This window comes from Juglans regia, chromosome 14, assembly GCF_001411555.2.
Source record: "Juglans regia cultivar Chandler chromosome 14, Walnut 2.0, whole genome shotgun sequence".
NCBI classification, from domain to species: Eukaryota; Viridiplantae; Streptophyta; class Magnoliopsida; order Fagales; family Juglandaceae; genus Juglans; species Juglans regia.
The window spans coordinates 1,725,585-1,745,886 of record NC_049914.1 but is presented as its reverse complement, the minus strand read 5'-3'; the positions used below and the strand labels follow the sequence as shown (position 1 = coordinate 1,745,886).

General features: G+C 38.5%; 2 protein-coding genes across 5 annotated transcripts; both read right to left on the bottom strand.

The window, feature by feature from the left end:
- Window positions 1–3,490: 3,490 nt before the first annotated feature.
- Window positions 3,491–9,062, bottom strand: LOC108980180 (histone-lysine N-methyltransferase, H3 lysine-9 specific SUVH1-like). Of its 3 annotated transcripts, XR_001994343.2 has the most exons (4): window positions 8,850–9,062; window positions 6,275–8,592; window positions 6,101–6,141; window positions 3,491–3,893 (listed from the first exon to the last, which is right to left on the bottom strand). XR_001994343.2 is itself a non-coding variant. In XM_018951032.2 (2 exons), exon 2 carries the CDS (start codon window positions 8,438–8,440, stop codon window positions 6,338–6,340), a length of 2,103 nt encoding a protein of 700 aa, XP_018806577.1. In that variant the 5' UTR covers window positions 8,441–8,592; window positions 8,850–9,062; the 3' UTR covers window positions 6,274–6,337. The 3 variants fall into 3 exon arrangements, 1 of the variants encoding a protein (XP_018806577.1); XR_001994342.2 differs by lacking the exon at window positions 6,101–6,141; XM_018951032.2 differs by lacking the exons at window positions 3,491–3,893; window positions 6,101–6,141 and having other exon boundaries at window positions 6,274–8,592.
- A 788-nt stretch (window positions 9,063–9,850) lies between these two features.
- Window positions 9,851–15,072, bottom strand: LOC108980176 (CO(2)-response secreted protease-like). 2 transcript variants are annotated; one of them, XM_035685066.1, is made up of 11 exons: window positions 14,931–15,072; window positions 14,512–14,618; window positions 14,275–14,375; window positions 13,419–13,583; window positions 13,119–13,230; window positions 12,359–12,911; window positions 11,884–11,984; window positions 11,437–11,679; window positions 11,183–11,297; window positions 10,804–11,020; window positions 9,851–10,517 (listed from the first exon to the last, which is right to left on the bottom strand). In XM_035685066.1, exons 1-11 carry the CDS (start codon window positions 15,021–15,023, stop codon window positions 9,961–9,963), a joined length of 2,364 nt encoding a protein of 787 aa, XP_035540959.1. In that variant the 5' UTR covers window positions 15,024–15,072; the 3' UTR covers window positions 9,851–9,960. The 2 variants fall into 2 exon arrangements, with proteins under 2 accessions (XP_035540959.1, XP_035540960.1); XM_035685067.1 differs by having other exon boundaries at window positions 13,419–13,577.
- Window positions 15,073–20,302: the final 5,230 nt, after the last annotated feature.

Below are 20,302 nucleotides of genomic sequence, written 5' to 3'. Positions count from 1 at the left end.
TAATTTTTAATATATTGATGTATTTTTTAATTTTTTAAAAATATTTAAATATGTTAAAAAACATGAAAAAAAAAAATGAGAAAAAAATATAAACACACATTTGACTTAATAGTCAGATTGAGCAGGCTAATCTAAACGGCAAAATAGCCACTCTTTTCTTATTTGTTAATGTTCTACTCTTCATAACCAAAATTTGAAAATCCCTAGCTAAAAATGAGCATTGGCAATGGCCTAGCTATTGCCAAGTCTAAAGTTTGGCTAAAATCTCAACTTTTGACTATAACCTTAACTTTTGATTAGGTGAATCCACATTGGACTAGCCATCTTAAAATCAAAATAATAATATAATAATATATATTTTAATAATATTTGGCAACTTTTTTTTTTTTTGCAAATACACTTCATATATAATTATTTAACAAATACACTTCAAAATCACATATATCATCTGGTTTACAGCTAATCTAACTTGCAAGAAGCTAGAAAAAAAAAATCACCAAAATCACATATATCATCTGGTTTACAGCCAATATATCATCTGATTTACAACCAATCTGTAATAGGAGCATGTGATGCTTCGAGATATTAATGGCTATTCTTTTATCAGCTTCTTTTTTTATCAGTCTGAACTCCACTTTCAACTCCACCATTTTCAGAAACCATTTCACTCAGATTTGCATGCAAAAAGCAAAAATATGATCAAAAGGTCAACAGAATTCACTCTAACCATTTTCAGCCATCTCTTTAGCCTCGGCTAAGTACTGGTAGAAACGATAAAGTTATAATGGAAAGTATGAAAAGACAAAAATTCAGTGACGATCCAAGAGACCAAGTTTTGGTGATTAGAATGCGCATTAATTCTTAACATTACATGGAATTTTAAAGCACATTCGAATGCATCATTGGTCCTTAATCCACATTAACATACCAGCTCCAATTGGCTTGCAATACAATACTCAAACTCTTCCACAACTTTACTTAGCACAGATTCCACCAACTGTTCCACACAGAGGAGGAATACAATTCACAAATAATTAGTATAGCAGGATAAGTAGCAATTATAGCACTCCCAAAGTTATGATGGTAGCAGTTGTAATGGTATTTGTATTCATTCCTCTCACAGGTTGAAAAGGGCAGTTGGCTTGATTAAGTTTAGTCCATTCATGAAGCTATCCATTTTTCATGATAGTGGAATCGAATGGAATAAGCATGATGGGCGAAAATCGCCTAAAATCTATCCATGCTAGGCTTCTAATATCGCATACTTGCACACTGGTATAGATACAGATCCTACTAGCCCAGCTTGATCAGCAAACTTTTCTTAGCTAATTTCAACAAGTTTTAACAGCAGTGAGTACATTAATCCTCACCATCGGAACTTCTTCAAGCTTTTTATCTAGCAGAATTGCACGAACAAGCATACTCAATGAACAATTAGTAGGCTGCAAGAAAGAACATGAATAAATTAGTAACAAAATTATGCCTTTTTGGATTAATTATAGAAATCAAATAATAAATAAAAAGAAGAGTTGAGCTTACCAACCATTTTATTAGACTCAATGTCGAAGGACAACGCATTCAAAGATTTCTCACCCATTGAGAAGTTCCTTGACAAGGAATTTGTGAAAGGCTCTGAATTTTTACTAACAAAAGATTTGGCTGACACGGTGGGTTTCACACTTCCACCACATTTCCATACTCCATTTCCCCGGTCCGTTTCCATTCGCTGTGTGATTTAAGCGCCAGAACACAATTCACTACTTTTGCAGATTTTCCTCCCTGAAATTTAACAAATTTATTTAAAAACTTCATCAAGATACTCTCTTCTACAAAGTTCTACTCTAGCACCATAGTCATTCAATCCTAAGCATCTGGTGCATTTGAAAACTAGATTGAAAGTAACATAATTTCCAAATTCATGAAAAACAATGGTACTTATAAATTTCTTAAATACATCTTATGTTACCGAATTGTAGAATTAAATAGGAAAATCTAATCGGTTAAGTTAAAACAATAGAAAACATTTTAAAAATTCTACGTTGAATATCCTAGGAAATCAAGATGATCCTAATTCCTGAATACATACTTGTTCCAGATCAGATGCCTCGAAAGTAGGAATTCCCATTTCCTGCACAGCCACGAGGAAAATTTTCACATTCTCAAAGTACTGAAAAGCCGACAATGTCGCTCCATCAAGAACTCGAGCAGAATCACATGGACCCTCCACCACCTGAAACCAATTACATCCATAAGTTTTCCATATTCAGAAGGAAAAAAAAAAACACGAAATTGAGATGAGTATGAGGTTGAAGTTGACACCTTGGGTACAGCTCCAGGGTGAACCTTATTGAGAGCATTGCACAGAATAATCCGACTTCTCAATCCAAGCCTGAACTCTTCCTCCGAAGGCTCTGCTGGCAAATCCTTCGCCGCGACTACTCCTACCATCTTTCTCAGCCACCCCGCCACTTCTTTTCTTCTCGACGTTGCCAATTCCCAAACAAAACAACTAAACAATCTCACTGAAATCATCTTATAGAACACTGTATTGAAAGCCCTGGGTAACGGTAACAGCAAGAGAACTAGAAAAAAAAATGGAGAAAATGGAGAGAAGGGGAGAGAGGGAGTGTCGGGCCAAAGAGACAACCGATGAGAAAGAGATGGGAAGAGAGAAACAGGGAGAAAAAAAATGAAGGGGGTGTTCGGCGAGGGAGAAAGGGAGAGAAAGTGAAGGGTTTTTGGGAGAACAGATTCACGAGGGAAATAGAATGTTTCAGTTGAGAATATGTGATTTTAGAATAAAATAACGATTTGGCGATGAATAGGACCTCGCTATATTTGGAGAAAAGGATGGACTTACTGTAGATGAAAGCTTGAACTTTTCTATTTTACCGAGTCCAATGCAGCGGGTTTAAAGACGACAAAGTCCATAATTTAGCTTTTTTAGAGTTTTAGCGAGGCTGATGCTAATGCTCTAAAAATGAGTCATAACTGCATGCCTCGCTATCTTTATAAAAACAAAAATTTAACATCATACTTACTATTATTTATTTTTAAAAATTTACACTCTAAAATTACAAATATCACATTTAAATGACAATGTGGTTGAGCAATACCAATTTTATGAAAAAGTATAATATGGAACTAACATGTAATGGAAAAAAAATTCAATATATGGATACATTTCACAGACTTTAAGATAATTTTTTTAAGAACAATTCTCCTCATCTTCCTTATATCACATACTACACATAATTTTTTATCTTTTTTTTTTTTTTTTCCTCAGTAAATATGTGGGGCAGAGTTGATGAGTAGAAAAACTCAATTAATTTAGTTGGAATAAAACCAAAAAAAAAATTAAAAACGTGTGGCGAAGGATGATGTTTATTAAAACCCTTTTTTAAATCAACTCCATCCTGTGCACTTGATCCCTGTGGTTCAGATCACAGCCTTCCACTCCACTGCACATAAAAATAATTCACTCCCAGACTTCTGTCAAATGCTGTTATGACCGTATCATGGGCAAGCATTGGTAATACAGCTAAAATGGCATATTTCTAACCAAAATGATCGACCAACAACTGATAGACCAACTATTTCTAAATTCTTAGTCACGAGTCCCAAAACATGATTACAAAAGCAAATACTACTGCTGCAGCTGCTGCAAAAGTTTTCAGGATGACAACCATGACCATTCTACTACAAGAACCAAATAACTTTACTATCCAGTCATACACATTTGGAAACCAAAGCACCACTACTCCTAGAGAAGGGGCAAGGTAAAATCTTTACAGCAAAATATCTAACAAGCTAGGCTGCCGATGGTGGAAAATGTATGGCCACTGAATATTAACTTTGACCAGAACTGGCTTCCAAAAGGCCTGGTGTTTATCCTGTTACACAGTAAAAGGTGGAAGCATTCAGCATGTATTAGAAAAGAAGAAAAAGATTAACAATATACAGAAAAGACAAACGATGTACAGCACTATAATATGCTTGACATAAAGTTACAAAACAACATGCAATGGCCTTAATTGATAGATAAGAAACAGCCACCGATAACCGCTTATTTCCAATCCACAATCAACATAGAAACAGGGTAAAAATTGAGTGTCTCAAATAAACAGGGGCATCTTAAAACATGGAGATGCAGATTATGCAATCAAAGTTCTACCCGATCAAATAATTAAACATTTGCGGAACGGAACCCGACAAGTGATACTTCAGCTTGGAAATTAAGCTGTAAGTTCCACAACCATATAACCATTTCTTCTTTTTTCTATGCACAAACCATTGAACACTTGGGACGAGGACTCAAGCCTACAGAGAGCAAGTACAAGATAGTTCATGCTACTAGACCTGCAGTCCTAGAGCATTAACTTTTAGCTTGTGTAAACTAGTATCAGATTAAAGTTTAAACCTTGAACCTCATCTGATAATATAGAGTTACTAGAATTCTATCATACTTAAGAAGCATCCAAGTGAGAAGAGGCTTCTGCCATTCCAGACAACATCAATCTGTCAGTTTCTCTTGTAGCATCAATATCATATGCACAATCATAGAATTTAACCTCCAGAACCTCAACCCCTCGAGATTTTAGCAAGAAAATGAACCGATAGAACCCAACTCATGCCAGACCATCCAAAACAGTGAAACAAGTAAAAATTGGCACGTCCATAATATCTAGGGATAGAGAGACTTCATTCCAGCCCTGCCTGGAAAGGGGGAAGAGGGTCTGCGGAAGGGTAGTTACATATTTCCCATAGCATATTAACTGCCTTAATTTACACACTGGCTGTGTACAAGATGGTTGTGTCTCTAACCATGAAACCCAACCTACGAAGAAACTAAAGCGTTCCAATCCTAAATATAACATTAAAGAGCTCCTGGCACATACACATAGTCAAACAGGATAAGGGGTAACTTCTTGGCACGGTCCAATTATGGACCTGCCACTGCTACTAAGACAAAGCTGTCAAAGGATTATTTCCAAGAAATATTAGAAGGAGACAAAATGATGGTAGAATCCTTGTCAAAACCCCTAGGGGTTGGCTCAAGTGGTAAAGGCCGGCTTGGGTGTATGCTTCCCCTAGGCTTAAGGTTTAAATCCCCTTGGGTGCAAACAATCTCTAAGGGCTATCGGATTGGGGGATTTTCCCCTTGAATTACCCAAGATGCATTTGCGAGAAACTCCTTGTCGAGGGCCCGTGCACCCCCGGGATTAGTTGGGACGCTGTTTTGGACACCCGCTGCCAATAAAAAAAAAAAAAAAAAATCAATTTGAATATGCATGATGCTCCAGATTTTTAGACCAATATGCAACAAACCATGGAACTAGTACCCCAAAAAAAAAAAAAAAAAAAATCTTTGTTCTCCTTAATAAACTGAAGTAGACTGATGGGCATTTTGAACAAGATGCATGGGAAAAGGATGCTTGATGAGGCTTGTCCTGTCACTAAGATGACACAACGGAACATCTAATATGAGAGTAAGCTTGATCGCTTGACTGAATTATTAAGAGAGCCCTCAGAAGACAATTGCTAAACACGTCTGCTTTGCTGTATTGATTCTTTATATGAAGAACTGCCACCAGCCATCCTAACTGCATTCATGGATTAATACATCCAAGCCTCAAATGCATGAACTTTTTTACACTCATGAGTGTACTATTCTATGTGATCCTTGCACAATTTACCCACCTCGACCTTTTTTTTATACATAGATATCAATATCAACCACTCACATCTAGATGCACATACATGGCTAGCACTGTTACATAATAAAATTACTCGACATCATTTGACCAACATTGAGGAGAAATTTGCAACTGCAGAATGGAACTGTTTTATTTTACGATCACCTCGAGCATATACACATATATTCTAAGATCACCTCGAGTATATACACTTATATAGCACTATTCCTGTGTACTTGGCTTTGCCTTGCTACTTGTCTCAATAAAATTTCTTATTCATAAGAAAAACCTTGTATAACACTATTATAAGTGTATAACCCAAGCAATTAAGAAGAAAATCAAGCAAACTACCCATTCTAAAATCCTTCAAATTGAGGTTCAGAAATTGTTAAATGCCTTCTTACCTAGAGTTCCCAATACTTCAAAATTAATGAACAAATACAAGCTGCATAAAAACATCATCGAAGACTCGTAAGATATAAAAACATGTCATCTACCAAAATGAAAAGATGATCAGCTTAAATTTATAAGCTTGCTAGCAGTCTTGATAACAGGTACACATGAGGGAGATCTCAAACCTTTTAGCCAGGGTAGTGTTTGCCAGCACCATGCACTTCTGCTGGTATGCAAAACTTAGAACATTAACCAAAATAACCACGGCAGCTTGATGATCCACATAAGCATTTCTTTTTCCCAGTGAGTTCGTTGTTTCCCTCAACCTCATCAGAGCGGGCAATCCCATAATCATAAGTCAACTCTGTCATAGGCGGGATATGTTTGATTGCAAAAAAGGCAATATGAAGAAAGGATTGATTATTGTGTTCATATAAAACTGGTTGCCAGAAAACATTTGGTGAGCAACTATGATTCATAAATCGAGCTACATTTCCCATATTCTTGGCACTTATGATTAGGGGAGATGGAATTTTGTAAACCTCATTAGAGTCATTAGAACATTCCTCCTCCAATAAGCCAGGTTCATAATTCCACTTGAATGGATTATAAAAACGAGTTGTATCAAAAACATACTCATCATTTTCACCTTCCTCCCCACCCTGCTTTCCCTTAACTTTGTCAATAACTTCACCTGCATACTCACATATAAAAGTACCTGCACGAATAGGGTCCCATGACCGCAGACCCCAGCCCCTATCCGTTGTTTTGAATACTTCCAAGTGAACTTTCAAACCATTCTGGGATACTCGGTTTTTGCAGTTAGGAAGGCAAGGACATGTGGGACCACATTCATGTATCAAAGGCTTTCGGCCCACAAGAACCCCATTGTTAGTATAAGGAAAATCGCCTTCATTTTTCCGAATGCAAGAGCAGTTGGGATCGCCTGGTTGGCAAGCGTTCTGGCAGTTGCAGCCAAAAGAAGGCTGTGTTAAATTGAATGATTTTGAATACTTGACAGTGGGAAAATAAGTGAAATGAGCAGGGCCCTTTTCTTCATCAACATCGTTTACAAGTGAAACAGGTATACTTTCAGCCCCTGAGGTGAGGTCTGGAAGGATAAGTCCAACCCTTGGAGACAAGCCTTCCTTCCACTTCTGAATTGATTTCCAAATAGCAAAAGCATCAGGCTGCCCTGGCATTCTCACAAATTTGTACTTGAATATATTGCAACCAGTTTTATTCTCAGTCCAGGACTCTTGAATTTTATAAAGCCCATCATAGACATAAATCTTTGATGTTGGATTAAAAGCATCTTTGATACCCCGGACGACTCTGATGTCATTGCCCCGCTGAAAGCTTCTCTCCAAAGCAAGATTTCCCCTCTGAAGCTTCTGATCAGTTGCCTGTTTGTCCCTCTTACCAAAATTGCCACCCTGACCACTATAAATCAGAACATCCGTATCCTCCACATCATCATCATATCCTGCAGACGAAACAATGCACACAACCACTGGATCTTGGTCCAATGTGTCCTTGAAAATAAGATAGTCAATGCCACCCATAGACTGAGAATGTAATCCCACCACACACATTTCCATACGGAAAAAGAAGATATCCCCAATTTCAACCCCAGGCGGAGCTCCAATCCTCCTCCTCATGTTCGTCCGGATCCCCTTGCTCATCAAGAGATTTGCAGCTTTTAAATCCGCACGTCTGATAACCCCATTGCCCAGTTCCTTGGCATCTTCAAGTTGGCTGAGCCTTCTCCGAAGTGCATCAAATCTCATAAGCACCAGATTAACCACTTCCCTGTTACCATCATCCCTTTCTGCTTGATTAATATCTACAACAAAACCTGGACCAGACCCTTTTCTGGCAGCAAAGGAAAAGGAAGGTTTAGCGTCCTGATTTTTCCTTGTCTTCTTTTGCATGCGAGAAGCTGCTCGTTTTTTACCAACAAAATAACCATCTTCATTCCCATCCACTTCCCTAAATGTCCCCATTGATGAATCAGCATCTCCATTAAATGCTCTCGAATATTCTTGTGATTGCGGACTTCGAAACGCACGAAGGGGAGCCGGTACAGGACCCATTGGCATCTGCATTGATTGTGGGTTATGGTGGTTAAGATCGGGTGAGGCTTGAGATCCTTGTGGCACACTGAAGGGGTAAAACGGCATAAATCCATGAGGGAAAGGGCCATTCGGTGGGGCGCACACGAATGGGGGAGCTTCAGATCCACTTGGGAAAACTGGTTTTAAACTACGCAGAGGCTTCACATCCAAAACTCTGGACTTATCAAAAGAGGCTGAAGGAGGAACATAGTTGAAACCTGACCCAGATTCCATTACAACAGGTCCTCTGAACTGAAAGAACGAAAATTTCAAAGTCTCGCGACCTTAACCTCCAAACCTAGAAGTACCCACTTCTCCAAAACCTAAAAATAGACCCATTTCAATCTCATCTAAGTATAGAGATTTGGACCTGGAATTTGTAAATTCTGTGCCAAGAGAGTACCAAGAGGGTTACACATTGTTGAAAAAGAATCGCACTTTGAGCATCAATTAAGCAAAAAAAAAGACTCAAAAAAGGGAATTTTTCAAGTAGATGAAGCATGATTTTGGAGGGGAAATGAAACAAAGAGATACATATGCAAGGGTTATTGGGTAATAAATCAAACATGATTAGTGAATCGGAAGCTTATTAAGCAAAACTGTTTCAAAAGACCAGACAAAGTCGAGAGTAGCAGATCGTTACCTGATGGAAATCTGGCACTGACTGGGTTTTGTCGATATAAAAGAGAGAGACAAAGGATGAAAGTTCTACAGAGAAAAAAGGCTGCTTTGTGTGTGAAGTAGCTCTATGCTTTGCCTACCCGTCCCGTACGGGAATTTTCTGTCTGGAATTTTCTTCCCGTGCTCCGGCCCTTCAGAGTTCAGACTCTCCCTCTTTCTCTATCTGGGGTTTTTTTTTTTTAATGTTATTTATATTTTGCCTTTCGGTTTCCTGGAAGGACACGTTGAGAACTTTTATTACTTTCCTTGTACAGGTGTCACCTCGAAACACCTCGGATAAAATTCATGCTGTCGCACGAAAGAAAAACGTTTGTTACAAGTGTCTGGTATAAACTATAAACGGTGTGAAAACGTGACTGAGGAAGAGATATTTAATGAGAGAGATGTGAAAAGAGCCGAGGAGAGAGAAAGATCGAACTGATGGAGTTGATAAGAGAGATTGAACTGACGAGAGAAAGAAGAATTTATTTTAAATCCAATGTGACATAAACGGCTGCACCCCAATTATATCTACCGACTGTATAGAACTGAACACGAAATTTGCAAACGTTACGCTTCTTTAAATTGGTACTGCTACTGTTTTTTAATTTGCTTCGTGTGATATCTCGATAATATATTGAAAGCATTGAATATTTACATTTTCAAAACACTTAATAATTATTAAACATACTTCTTTAGATTTTACAAATATAAATTCTTCCATATAACTATTAAAAATTCATTAAAAAAAAATTGGTTAAATTAAATAATTATGCACTTGCACTTAAATTGGAGTTATGATAAAATGAAATGAAAATCATGCCGATGATCGGATGAGAAAACACTTTAAATTTATAAAAGAGAAATATTTTTAACAAAAAATAAATCGTATAAAAATAAAATAATAAACTGACGTGATTTGATATAATACGACTTTTATTATAAAAAGAAATCTAACGTATCACTGTAAAATTATATCTAACTTATAAATTTTCTTTTGTAGAATCTGTCTACCGCTATATAACACTATCTTTATAAAATATTAAAATCACCAACTTTTTCACCTCCTAGACTAATTACTAGTATTTTGCAAATTAGTCATGAACATTCACAGTAAACACGGTGCGGACAGAATGTCGACCGTCAAACCATGTAAGAGACCCAAAATTGTAGCCACTAGGAGCCGTCTTGCCAAAGAATGAGACATTGTAGGACAACTTTGTCACACCCTTGAGAAAAACAAGCTTCTGAGGGAACACATCGACCACTAACCCCACCGGAGCATGAACCTTAGCAATGTAAGTGGCATTTGAGAGTCCCACGTTGGTCACTGTTCTTTGGATTGTTTTAGCTGCAGTTTGATTCCGACTGAGGTTAGCAATGGAGATGGATGGATAGTTGATATCTGAGATGAGTTCCTTAATGGAGTTACTTGGGCAGCTGAAGTTGGTGTTCGATATCGATCTTATATCTTTCTCTGAATAGCCATAATAACAGAGGAATCTGAGATAGTCAGTTGTCGTGGTTTCAAAGACCAGTCCTGGATGGAGAGCTTTGAGTGGGCTTATTTCTCCAGCCCCCATCTCATGTGGATTTGCAGACTTGCCCGAACCCTTTGTCAAAGGTTTCCCCACGTTGTCGCGAACGGTTGCTGCAAAATAAAGAAAGAGAACAAACTAATTATGCTACCAAATTTTTTTTTTATCTGTTTATCTTAAATCAAACTGATCATGAGCGTCATCTCATAATCATGTTATAAATTAAAGAACATTATATGCATGTTGTTGACTTTTGTTTGTTATTCTCTTGAATCAATAAGTAATTATAATATATACCCGCAATATTCATGAGGTACGTCAACATGCAATGGCAGAGGCAGACCTGGGGCGGCGGATGTATCTTGGTAAATTTCCAACCTTAAAAACGTACGTACGTACCTGTTGTCATCAGTGCTGATTTGATCATGGAAGGAGTCCACCCAGGGTGCACTGACTTGATCAATGAAGCTGCGCCTGTTACATGGGGGCAAGACATTGACGTTCCAGATCTTATGGCAAATTGGGCTGGCTTCTTACCAACTGGAACGCTGCCAGGCTCATCAGTACGTGGAATCGTGCCAGCTAAAATAGCCACTCCCGGGGCCATTATATCAGGCTGCGCATGCAGTGCATAACTAATTAATGTCAAACTAGGGTTTTAATCTCATCAAACTACGTATGCCTTGCACCTCATATTGAAGTAATGGCCGTTGGACGCAACCACAAATTAAATACGTTGGCTAGAATGAGATCACTCAGCAGAAAGAAAGAAAATAACCTTAAGAATGTTTTCTGCTTGCTGAGCGGGACCTCTGGATGAGAAGTACGCCACAACTGGTGCAGGTTTATACCTTGGAATTTCAACTGTCGGAAGAATTGTTGCTCTTGGGTCCCTGTCGTAAAAGAACAGGAAAAATGAGCGTGCCTAGCTAGCTAACTTGATTATAAAGAGCTTAAAAAGACAATCACACTGCTTCAGATATTTGAAGAAAAGAAAGGAACGACATGGAAACTTTACAAAAAAGTACTCACTTGGTGGAATTGATGTAGTTAAGAATCTGCAACCCTTCAACACTGCCAACTTGTACGAATGGGAAAGTGCCCGAATCATATGGCACATCTTTCTCAGCCTCACTTATGAAAATAATCCCTATGGCTTCCATATCTTCTACGACTAGTTTCTTGATGTTCCTTGATATAGATGGGTCGTTATCAACACAAACAACTATCTTGCCTGCAGCTTTCTCTGGATCTAATGATCCCGGACGGCAATTTCTGCAGTTTAATGTGGAAATTAGGACTTGTTCTTAACAAGAAACGAGAAAAAAGGGAACAATTAATATATTTGGAGGGAAACTTAGTGCGAAGATATCGATTAGTACTAGCTGGTGGCGCTGGCTTTTAGTTATTTGATTGAACGTATGCACTTAGAAAGTATATACAATGATAGATATTCAAAGAATAATGATCCACAAGTACCTTGCTTCATATGTGGGGGTAAAGTTAGAAGCAATATCCTTTCCGAAAACAAGAGGATAGGTCCTCTTCTTGGTCAGGTTAGACAAGTTAATGGCAGATCCCTGGGAAAACATGATAGTACTTGGAGGGATAAGTTTAGATATTGGACAGCTAGCAATAAATGACCCGCCACGAACAAAAAAAAAAAAAAAAAGAGCGAGAGAGAGAAAGAAAGAAACGTGATAAGCAAAAATAAAATAAAATGAAAAAGCCTTCTTGGCACCAAACTGCACACCCAACCTGATATGTTAGGTATTTATTTAGTGAAATAGAGCGAGATGGAAATAATTTTTGCCAGACAAGAAAATCTTCTTCTTCTCTTAAAATTTTTTTTTTAATTTTTTTTAATAAAAAAAACATATCAGTATCAATACACAGTTTAGAACGTCAAACTGATTATAACTAGCAATTGCTATACTAAAAAAAAATACCATACTCTGAAAGTTTTCCCGTTTCCAAGCTGTATGGTGGAGCGGAAGTCCCTATCAATACTAGAAGCCGCAACAGTAAAGATCCATGGAGCCGTATTTTTAATGGTGTGAGAAAAAGGACCATCGTTGCCTCCAGAGCAAGCAACCATGACCCCCATATTCTCTGCATGAAATGCTCCAATGGCAATGGGGTCATTTTTGTAATCTGACAGAAAGAAGTTGTCCGCTCCAATGGAAACTGATATTATGTCTACACCATCTTTAAGTGCATCGTCAAAAGCCTTCAATAAGGAGGAACTAGAGCATCCTACTTTTGAGCATGCCTTGTAGCTCGCAATCCTTGCTGATGGGAAGCCACCCCTTGCTGTCCCTCCTGCTAAGCCATAATAACTAGCATTGACGACTGGGAAACCACCTGCTGTAGATGCTGTGTGAGTGCCATGATCTACATAATCCCTAGGCGATCCAGAAGAAGTTTTGCCTGCTGCTGGACTCATCTTGCTACCATTAATGGAGTTCATCTCTGGGGTGGGGTAGTATCTTGCTCCTATCAACTTCCTACATTAATGTACATTAATTTTTGCTAATAAATTACCAATTCTAATTAAATACTGCTTATTCTAAAAGCTTGAACCGATCGACCAAAAAATAATGCATTTTTGCTCCTGACCTTTGCTACATTTCTTTTTCTTTGTTCTTTTTGGGATGTTATCTCTGAATTAATATTGTTTTGGGAAGGTATTTGAAGTGTATTTGGATAATTACCTGTTACAATTGGATAGTTTGAAGTCATGTCCCTCTATGCAAACTCCTTTCCATCTTGAAGGAATTTCCCCAATTCCCTTGTCATTGAAACTTGGACACTCGGGCCATATACCTTGAAAAAAAATCAAATAAAAATAGATTAATATTCTCAGTTGATTAGTTATGATTGGTCAAGTGGTTAAGTACCTACACAGACCATGGCACTCACACAGCATCTGGCCAGAAAATTAATGTGAATCGTTGGATATATATATATATAATCATATCATAGCTTTTTAAATAATATATATATATATATACCTGTGTCTATCATCCCAATTATGACATCACTTGATACATGCTTATTATATGTTGCGCTCGCCCTCAATATCCCTGTTTCTGTTTCCAAGAAATCCCAAGAACGTGTGGTGTGTAGTTGAAGGACAGAATCGGGGAAGACGGACACAATATCAGGATGGCCTGCAGCTTTCACAATTTGATCACTTGTTTGGTATTCAGCTCAGCTTAAAAATTAACAAAATAATAAATAAAATTATGCTCAAATAAGTAAAGTGATAAACAAATTAATAAATAAAAGTTTTTTTTCAAGTACATGCATGCACGTGTCTTTCACATGCAAACAGTGCTAATTTTGGTCTGATTATATATTCTTTATCATTAATTAAATAGAAGTAGTCATTTCCGTGTTTTGATCATAATTATTAGCTACACGTTATTTTATTTCACATTATTCATGTTTTGTCATGTCATCATTTTAGAAAGAAAAATGTTATTCTTTATTCTAGATTTGATCATCTTTAATTATATTTCTTAATAAGGAACATATATTAATTAGTGGTTAACATAAAAACTAGTAGTACTTAAAGTATACTATATCATGATCAGTATCATGCGGTGTGACTAGAGATTTAAATAATCAAGATAGCATTGCTCTATTAGAAATACGAAGGCGGATCTGATCTGTTCATGATATAATAAGCATGTTGATCACATCTTACCCATTGACGTATTACGATTATCTTCTTCTACTGTATATATAGAATAAGATACCTTGATTAGAAATTACCACCATAATTATTATTTTTTCAAATTATCCAACAATAGTAAGAAGCGGGAAAAGTACTATTTAAAAGAGAGAGAGAAAAAAAATATTTACCAGATAAGATAGAAGCTTCATTCTCAGTAAGCATGGCAGAGAACCCTTTAAAAGCATAATTATAATGGTGGATTAAAGATCTTCTCTCATTCTGATCTTCACTGTCAAAAAAGGGAAGGAAAAAACGAAAGAAAAAAGCCAGCTTATGATCAGTAGAATATATTGCAAGAAATGATCACGACCACAAAATAATGAAAAAAAAAAAACAACAACATTATTGATGATGATAATGACAACCTCGGAATAATGGAGGACAATAATTGCATGTAAGCTGATTCTGCAACTTGATCTGATCCCAGCTCATTATTTGATGATGAAGTACTTCCCATGTAAACAACATAAGGCTGCCAAGAAAAACAAAAATTTATAGGTAGAGATCATCCACATGCAAGTTGGGATAACTCTATCTTTCTGCTTTAGCATGCAGGCTTAATCAAATATTATGATTCATGGAGTACTTGAGGTGCGAGACAATAAGATGATATATATATATATATATATATATATATATATATATATATATATAATACTCCTTTTCTTGGCCAACAAAATGGAACATAATAAATTATCACTACCATATATTTTGGAAAAGCTTCATGCAATCCGAAAATGGTGATCACTGATCTGATATAAACACACAAATCAGAATTATTTACCTTGGGAGTTTGATAATTAGATGTAGCGATGCCACAGACAAGCAGAAAAGATATGGAGAAGATCAAATGGAGGAGTTGCAGAAGGGAAGCCATGGAAGATAGGATAAGAGTACTGCTTCTAGGAGAGAGAGAGAGAGAGAGAGAGAGAGAGAGAGAGAGGACTTTCGATCTCATGCAACCACCGATATGTAAATATAGATTTGAATGCCTTTTATTTTCGTTCTGGCCCTACATCTCAGATCAATGAAAAAGACAATTCATAGACTTGAAATGCAAGTAAACGAGTTTCTCTTTTGCAAAAGAGTACGCGAAGAAGCCTAACATGATATGCATGTTTCATTCACTCTTGACCTTCACGTACAAGATTTCTTCTTTATTTCCACCACCTTTATTCTCTCTCTCACTCTCCTTTCTATTAATTACGTGTTTTTTTGTTTAATCTTTATAATTCTCGTGAATTTAATGTATTTTTGGGTAATTCTCTTACGAATACATTGGGTAATTCTCTGACAAACGAATACATGATTAATTGTATCATTAAACGAATACAGCTAGCTCTCTCAGAACCTCTATATATCTTAATCTATGTATCATTACAAAAAAAATAGATTTTTATAATTATTTAATTACGACGAAAAAATTATTTATAATTAAAATAAATTTATTTTAATTATAAATAATTATTTTATTAAAATTAAATAACCACAAATAAATAATTTTCTTATAATGCATATAGCGCATGCAATTAATTTTTAAGTGTCGACAGCTTCTTCGCTAGCTATGAGTTGTACTTGGTGTTGACGTTATGAATGACCCTGAATTTCTTGATTAATCAACATTTTGCTCGATATTATAACCACTTCTTTCGGCTAAAGTTAACAGATCATGCCCCCAGAGAATTAGCAGTGACTTGATCTTCAAAGCATCTATTGTAGCCTCAAAGAATGACCTTATGATTTTGTTCCATGTTCCAAAAATATAATTCTTACAGCTAATATCATAACAATTAATGACCCAGCTTGACCCTGATTTCCGGCATTATTATATATATATATATATATATATGCATACTATTTGTACCGAAATGATTATAATTGGAACCCTTCATCACTTCACTTCCTCTTGGCTGTATATTAATACAATCTTATCTTGCTAAAAATTAAACATTATATTTGATATTTGTTAAGAAAAAATATAAATGATTAAATATAACTCTTTTCACCGGTTTAAATTTAAATTTAAACTTATGTGACAATTAATTTTACATAATAAAGCGAATTCCTGAGTTTGAATCCATAATTTACACTCATAAGTTGGGCTTTCCGTATTATGCTACAAGTCACAAATCTCGTCGAAAGTTTCGAGTTTTATTGGAAAAAGATATATACCGTAGCTAAACTAGCTAGCACACTCTAATTACTACACGTAGGAAAGAAGTAAAGTGAGGTATAATTCTTAAATAGATAAATTTTGTATAAATTTTAATTTATAAAAAAATAATAATAATTCTTTTATACTTTTTAAAGATAAGATCCATTTTTTTCAAAAGTTTTAATAAATTTATCTATTTAAAATTTATATAAATCATATAGAAGATCCCGAAACACCAAATCAAAGAAAAGACACGTTGTTTGTCTGGTCATCAAAGATAATTCGGACAAGAGGGAGCTAATTATATATAACACGAGCAGGAAACACTTCAGAGGAAATAACGAGAGGATCGATACAGTCACAAACTACTATATATACTCTGCGCAAGATCGAGGCAACAGAACCGTCCACTTTTGCACTCTTATCCACTTCGCACTCTAGGAATCTGCCGGAGATCTTTCCGGGGATGCTTTCACTAAACGCGTACACTGAAATGCAAAGCAGTCTAGAAGTACGTACTTAATGTTTGATGAGATGCATTAAAGAATTCTTCCAAGGATCTAGTGTTTTGTTTTCGTTAAATGATGTTGTCCATCGTAGCAGATTTTCATTTCTTGATTTATCAGAATTGCATTATCCACCTGAATACTATTCAGTGGAGCAAAATAAACAACTCTCTTAGCTTAAGAAGGAAAAAAAAAGAAAAACACACACACACAACTCTCTTAAACTACCGCATAATTTGCAATCACTCTCCCAAACTATAAAAAAAGGACAATTGTGGAGGGATAAAATGTTAAGCCTAAGATTGGCCCAGCTACAAGGCCAGACAAGAGTGGGGTACAAGGAGGGACTTGGAGCAGATAGGTGGCAGGAGGTTTCAGAGTAGGTCAGAGGGAAAGTGGGAAGATAAGGGAAGCTAACACACATAAAGAGATCTGATCTCATTACTGCAGACTGACACATGCAACAAGAAGCTATATAAAAAGCCTTCAACTAGATGACCAGCGAGGTCTCCCGACTTCTTCTTCAACCTCGAGCGAGCTCCAGGGAGAGCTTATTTAGCTAGCAGACCACTAGCTATTCTTGTACAGTAAAATATGAGAAATTATGAGAGATTGTAAACAAATATATTATAGTAGAAATTCCTCTCCCCAAACCCCTATGGACGTAAGCCTAGTGTCAAACTACACAAATATTTGTGTCCATTTCTCTTACTTTCTCTGCACTTGTTTTCTGTTTACCGCCATGGACGTACGCAACGCCACCGTACAACCACATCGGAACACTGTCGGAGGCACCGAACAACACCGATCAAGACCCAGTCAACTCAGTGGGCCGGGAATGACTATTTCTCTCTCTCTGGCATGTTGAGTGATTTTTCTCGCATCAACAGTGGTGCCATCTATGGGATATGATTTCCTTTCTTCGTCGAAAGTGGGAGAATGACTATTTTCCAGCATTCTAAATAATTACCCAACGAGTAGATGACATCCTCCTCAAATATGTATTTTTAGCTTTTTAAATTTTTACATTTACAAAAAATATTGCTGTAGAAAATCTTTTCTCACCCAGGCGAGGAACCGAGCTCCTCACCACTGCATTCAATTAATTCTAATGAACTATGCGAAAAGTAAGCACACGATAAGGACCGATCGCGTAAAATTCACACTGCCTAGACACTAGCGGGCGAACACTGTGCACTTAAGTACACAGTAACACACAAGCACTACACCCCACGTGCACAGTACTTGGACAGGTATTGTGCACTTAAGTGCACAGTGCCATGCACGTTCACCATACGTGCATGCATAAACGACCAATGTGCACTCACAGTGCACGGGGCACGACGAGGTGCACCCAGAGCTAGCGGCGCCATGCCTCGAGCCCAGTTGACCCACTTGCAGTTTCCAGCTCCACAACCACGACCCCTATCATGGGGGTCATGAATAGTACACACCACGTTGTGCGCATGAACACCATGGCATGACCCAAACGTGACGTGGCAGGAGAGGGCGCTGGCGCCAACACGTACCATGTGGTTCGTCGGTATCATTTGTCTTCGCTGGTGCGTCGCGGCCAACCCCGCCCCCCCTACCGAGGGAGGCAGCTCTGACGAAAGGACCACAAAATCGTGGTCTTGCAAGGGATGAAGGCCTCATAGCCCAAAACCGCCATGGTACGAAAGGAACTACGACAGCAACCATATGGTCTACTGATCACCTATGTTTTCACCTGAGTGGCCACCTTCAATGGTGGTTGCGTGCAAGCATCCCTACAGGTGCACAATCCTATGCACCCGAGATGGTCTCGGACCCACTGCCAAAGGACGACCACACGGTGGACAATCGACAGCCACTAGGGCCACCGACATTATTAGCCACGGCCATGGTGGTCACCTCCTCGACAATTGCTCACTAGCGCGAGACCCATATGTCTAGAAGCCATGCACCAGTTCGAGAACCACTTGCTCGGGAAGCGTCAGCTTGGCAACCCAACAGCTAGGACTAGGCCCCCACCGCTCAGCACCTCCTTGCTACCACCTAGCAAGAGAACTGAACCATTGAGCCCCTCTCCACAGAGTGGTCCCGCTTGGCATCTCCTTGGTACCACCCTACTCGAGAACTGAACCACTGAGTCCCTCTCCACAGAGTGATGCTGCTCGGCACCTCCTTGATACCACCGAGCTTTGAAACTCAACCACCGAGCCCCTCCCCACAGAGTAGTGACGCTCGGCATCTCCTTGGTGCCACATGCATGGAGCTCGAACCAGCTTGATGGCTTCCCCACGTGTACTGGACTCAGTACCTCCTCTATGTGTTGTGCACCACTCAGTCACAGGACTTGGCACCACCCGGGCTCTCCCAACAGACTCCCACGGGCTCTCCCAGCGTGCCCAACCGAGCTCTTCTAGCAAGTTCACCTGGACTCTTCCAATGGGCTCACCCAGGCACTCCCAACAAACTCCACCAACAGGCACTCCTAGCGGACTCTACCGAGCTCTCTCTTTCGGGCACCCCCAATGGGTTCATCTAGATTACTTTAGTCGAGCCTTAACAGTGGCGCATTTCCAGCCTTTGTTGCACTTCGGCAAAATAATTCATCACTGATAAGCATCTCACGCTACAAGCCTAGTCCCTCGGCTAGCCACAATACATTGGCTAAGAGCCAGGGCCTCTCGAGCTCTGCCCCTTCACAGCCAGTGGGACCTAAGTTTTTTGACTCACCGACATTCGTGCAATACATGATCACGATGCATTGGCTAAGGACCAAAGTCTCTTAAGCTTTCCCTTTTATAGCCAATCGGACAGAAGTCCCTTAACCTGCAGACCTTCTTGCACCACAAACCCAATCCCTCGACTAGCCATGATGAATTAACTAAGGGTCAAGGCCTCCCGAGTTCTGCCCCTTCATATCTAGTTTGACACGAGTCCCTTGACTCGTCGACTTTCGTGCAATGCATGGTCGCGATGCATTGGCTAAGGGCCAAAGCCTCTCGAGCTATCCCCTTCACAGCCAGTCGGACATAAGTCCTTTGACTTGCCAACCTTCGTGCACCACAAGCCCAATCCCTTGGCTGGCCATGATGCATTAGCTAAGAGTTAATGCCTCCCAAACTCTGCCCCTTCATAGCTAGTCGGGCACAAATTCTTGGATTTGCCGACCTTCGTGCTACAAGCTGAGTCTCTAGACTCACCATGATGCATAACCACTACTAGCGGGTTACCTCTTGGAATGAGCTTTCGGAGTTAACAAGCCTCTGAGCTCCACAACTGCTTAGCACGGGTTACCTTCAGAAACAAGCCGACAGGCTCGGCAACCGCCTAAAGTGGACCCAGGCTCGGCCCTCTAACTGCTTTGCATGAATTACTTCACATAAATTCCAACACTAACGACAAAATGAAAATAGAGGCATCAAACGAATATACACTTTACAAATAACAACAATCATCCGAGCTCCACGCTCGCACCTTAAGCGATCGAGCCAGCCTCCCACCACA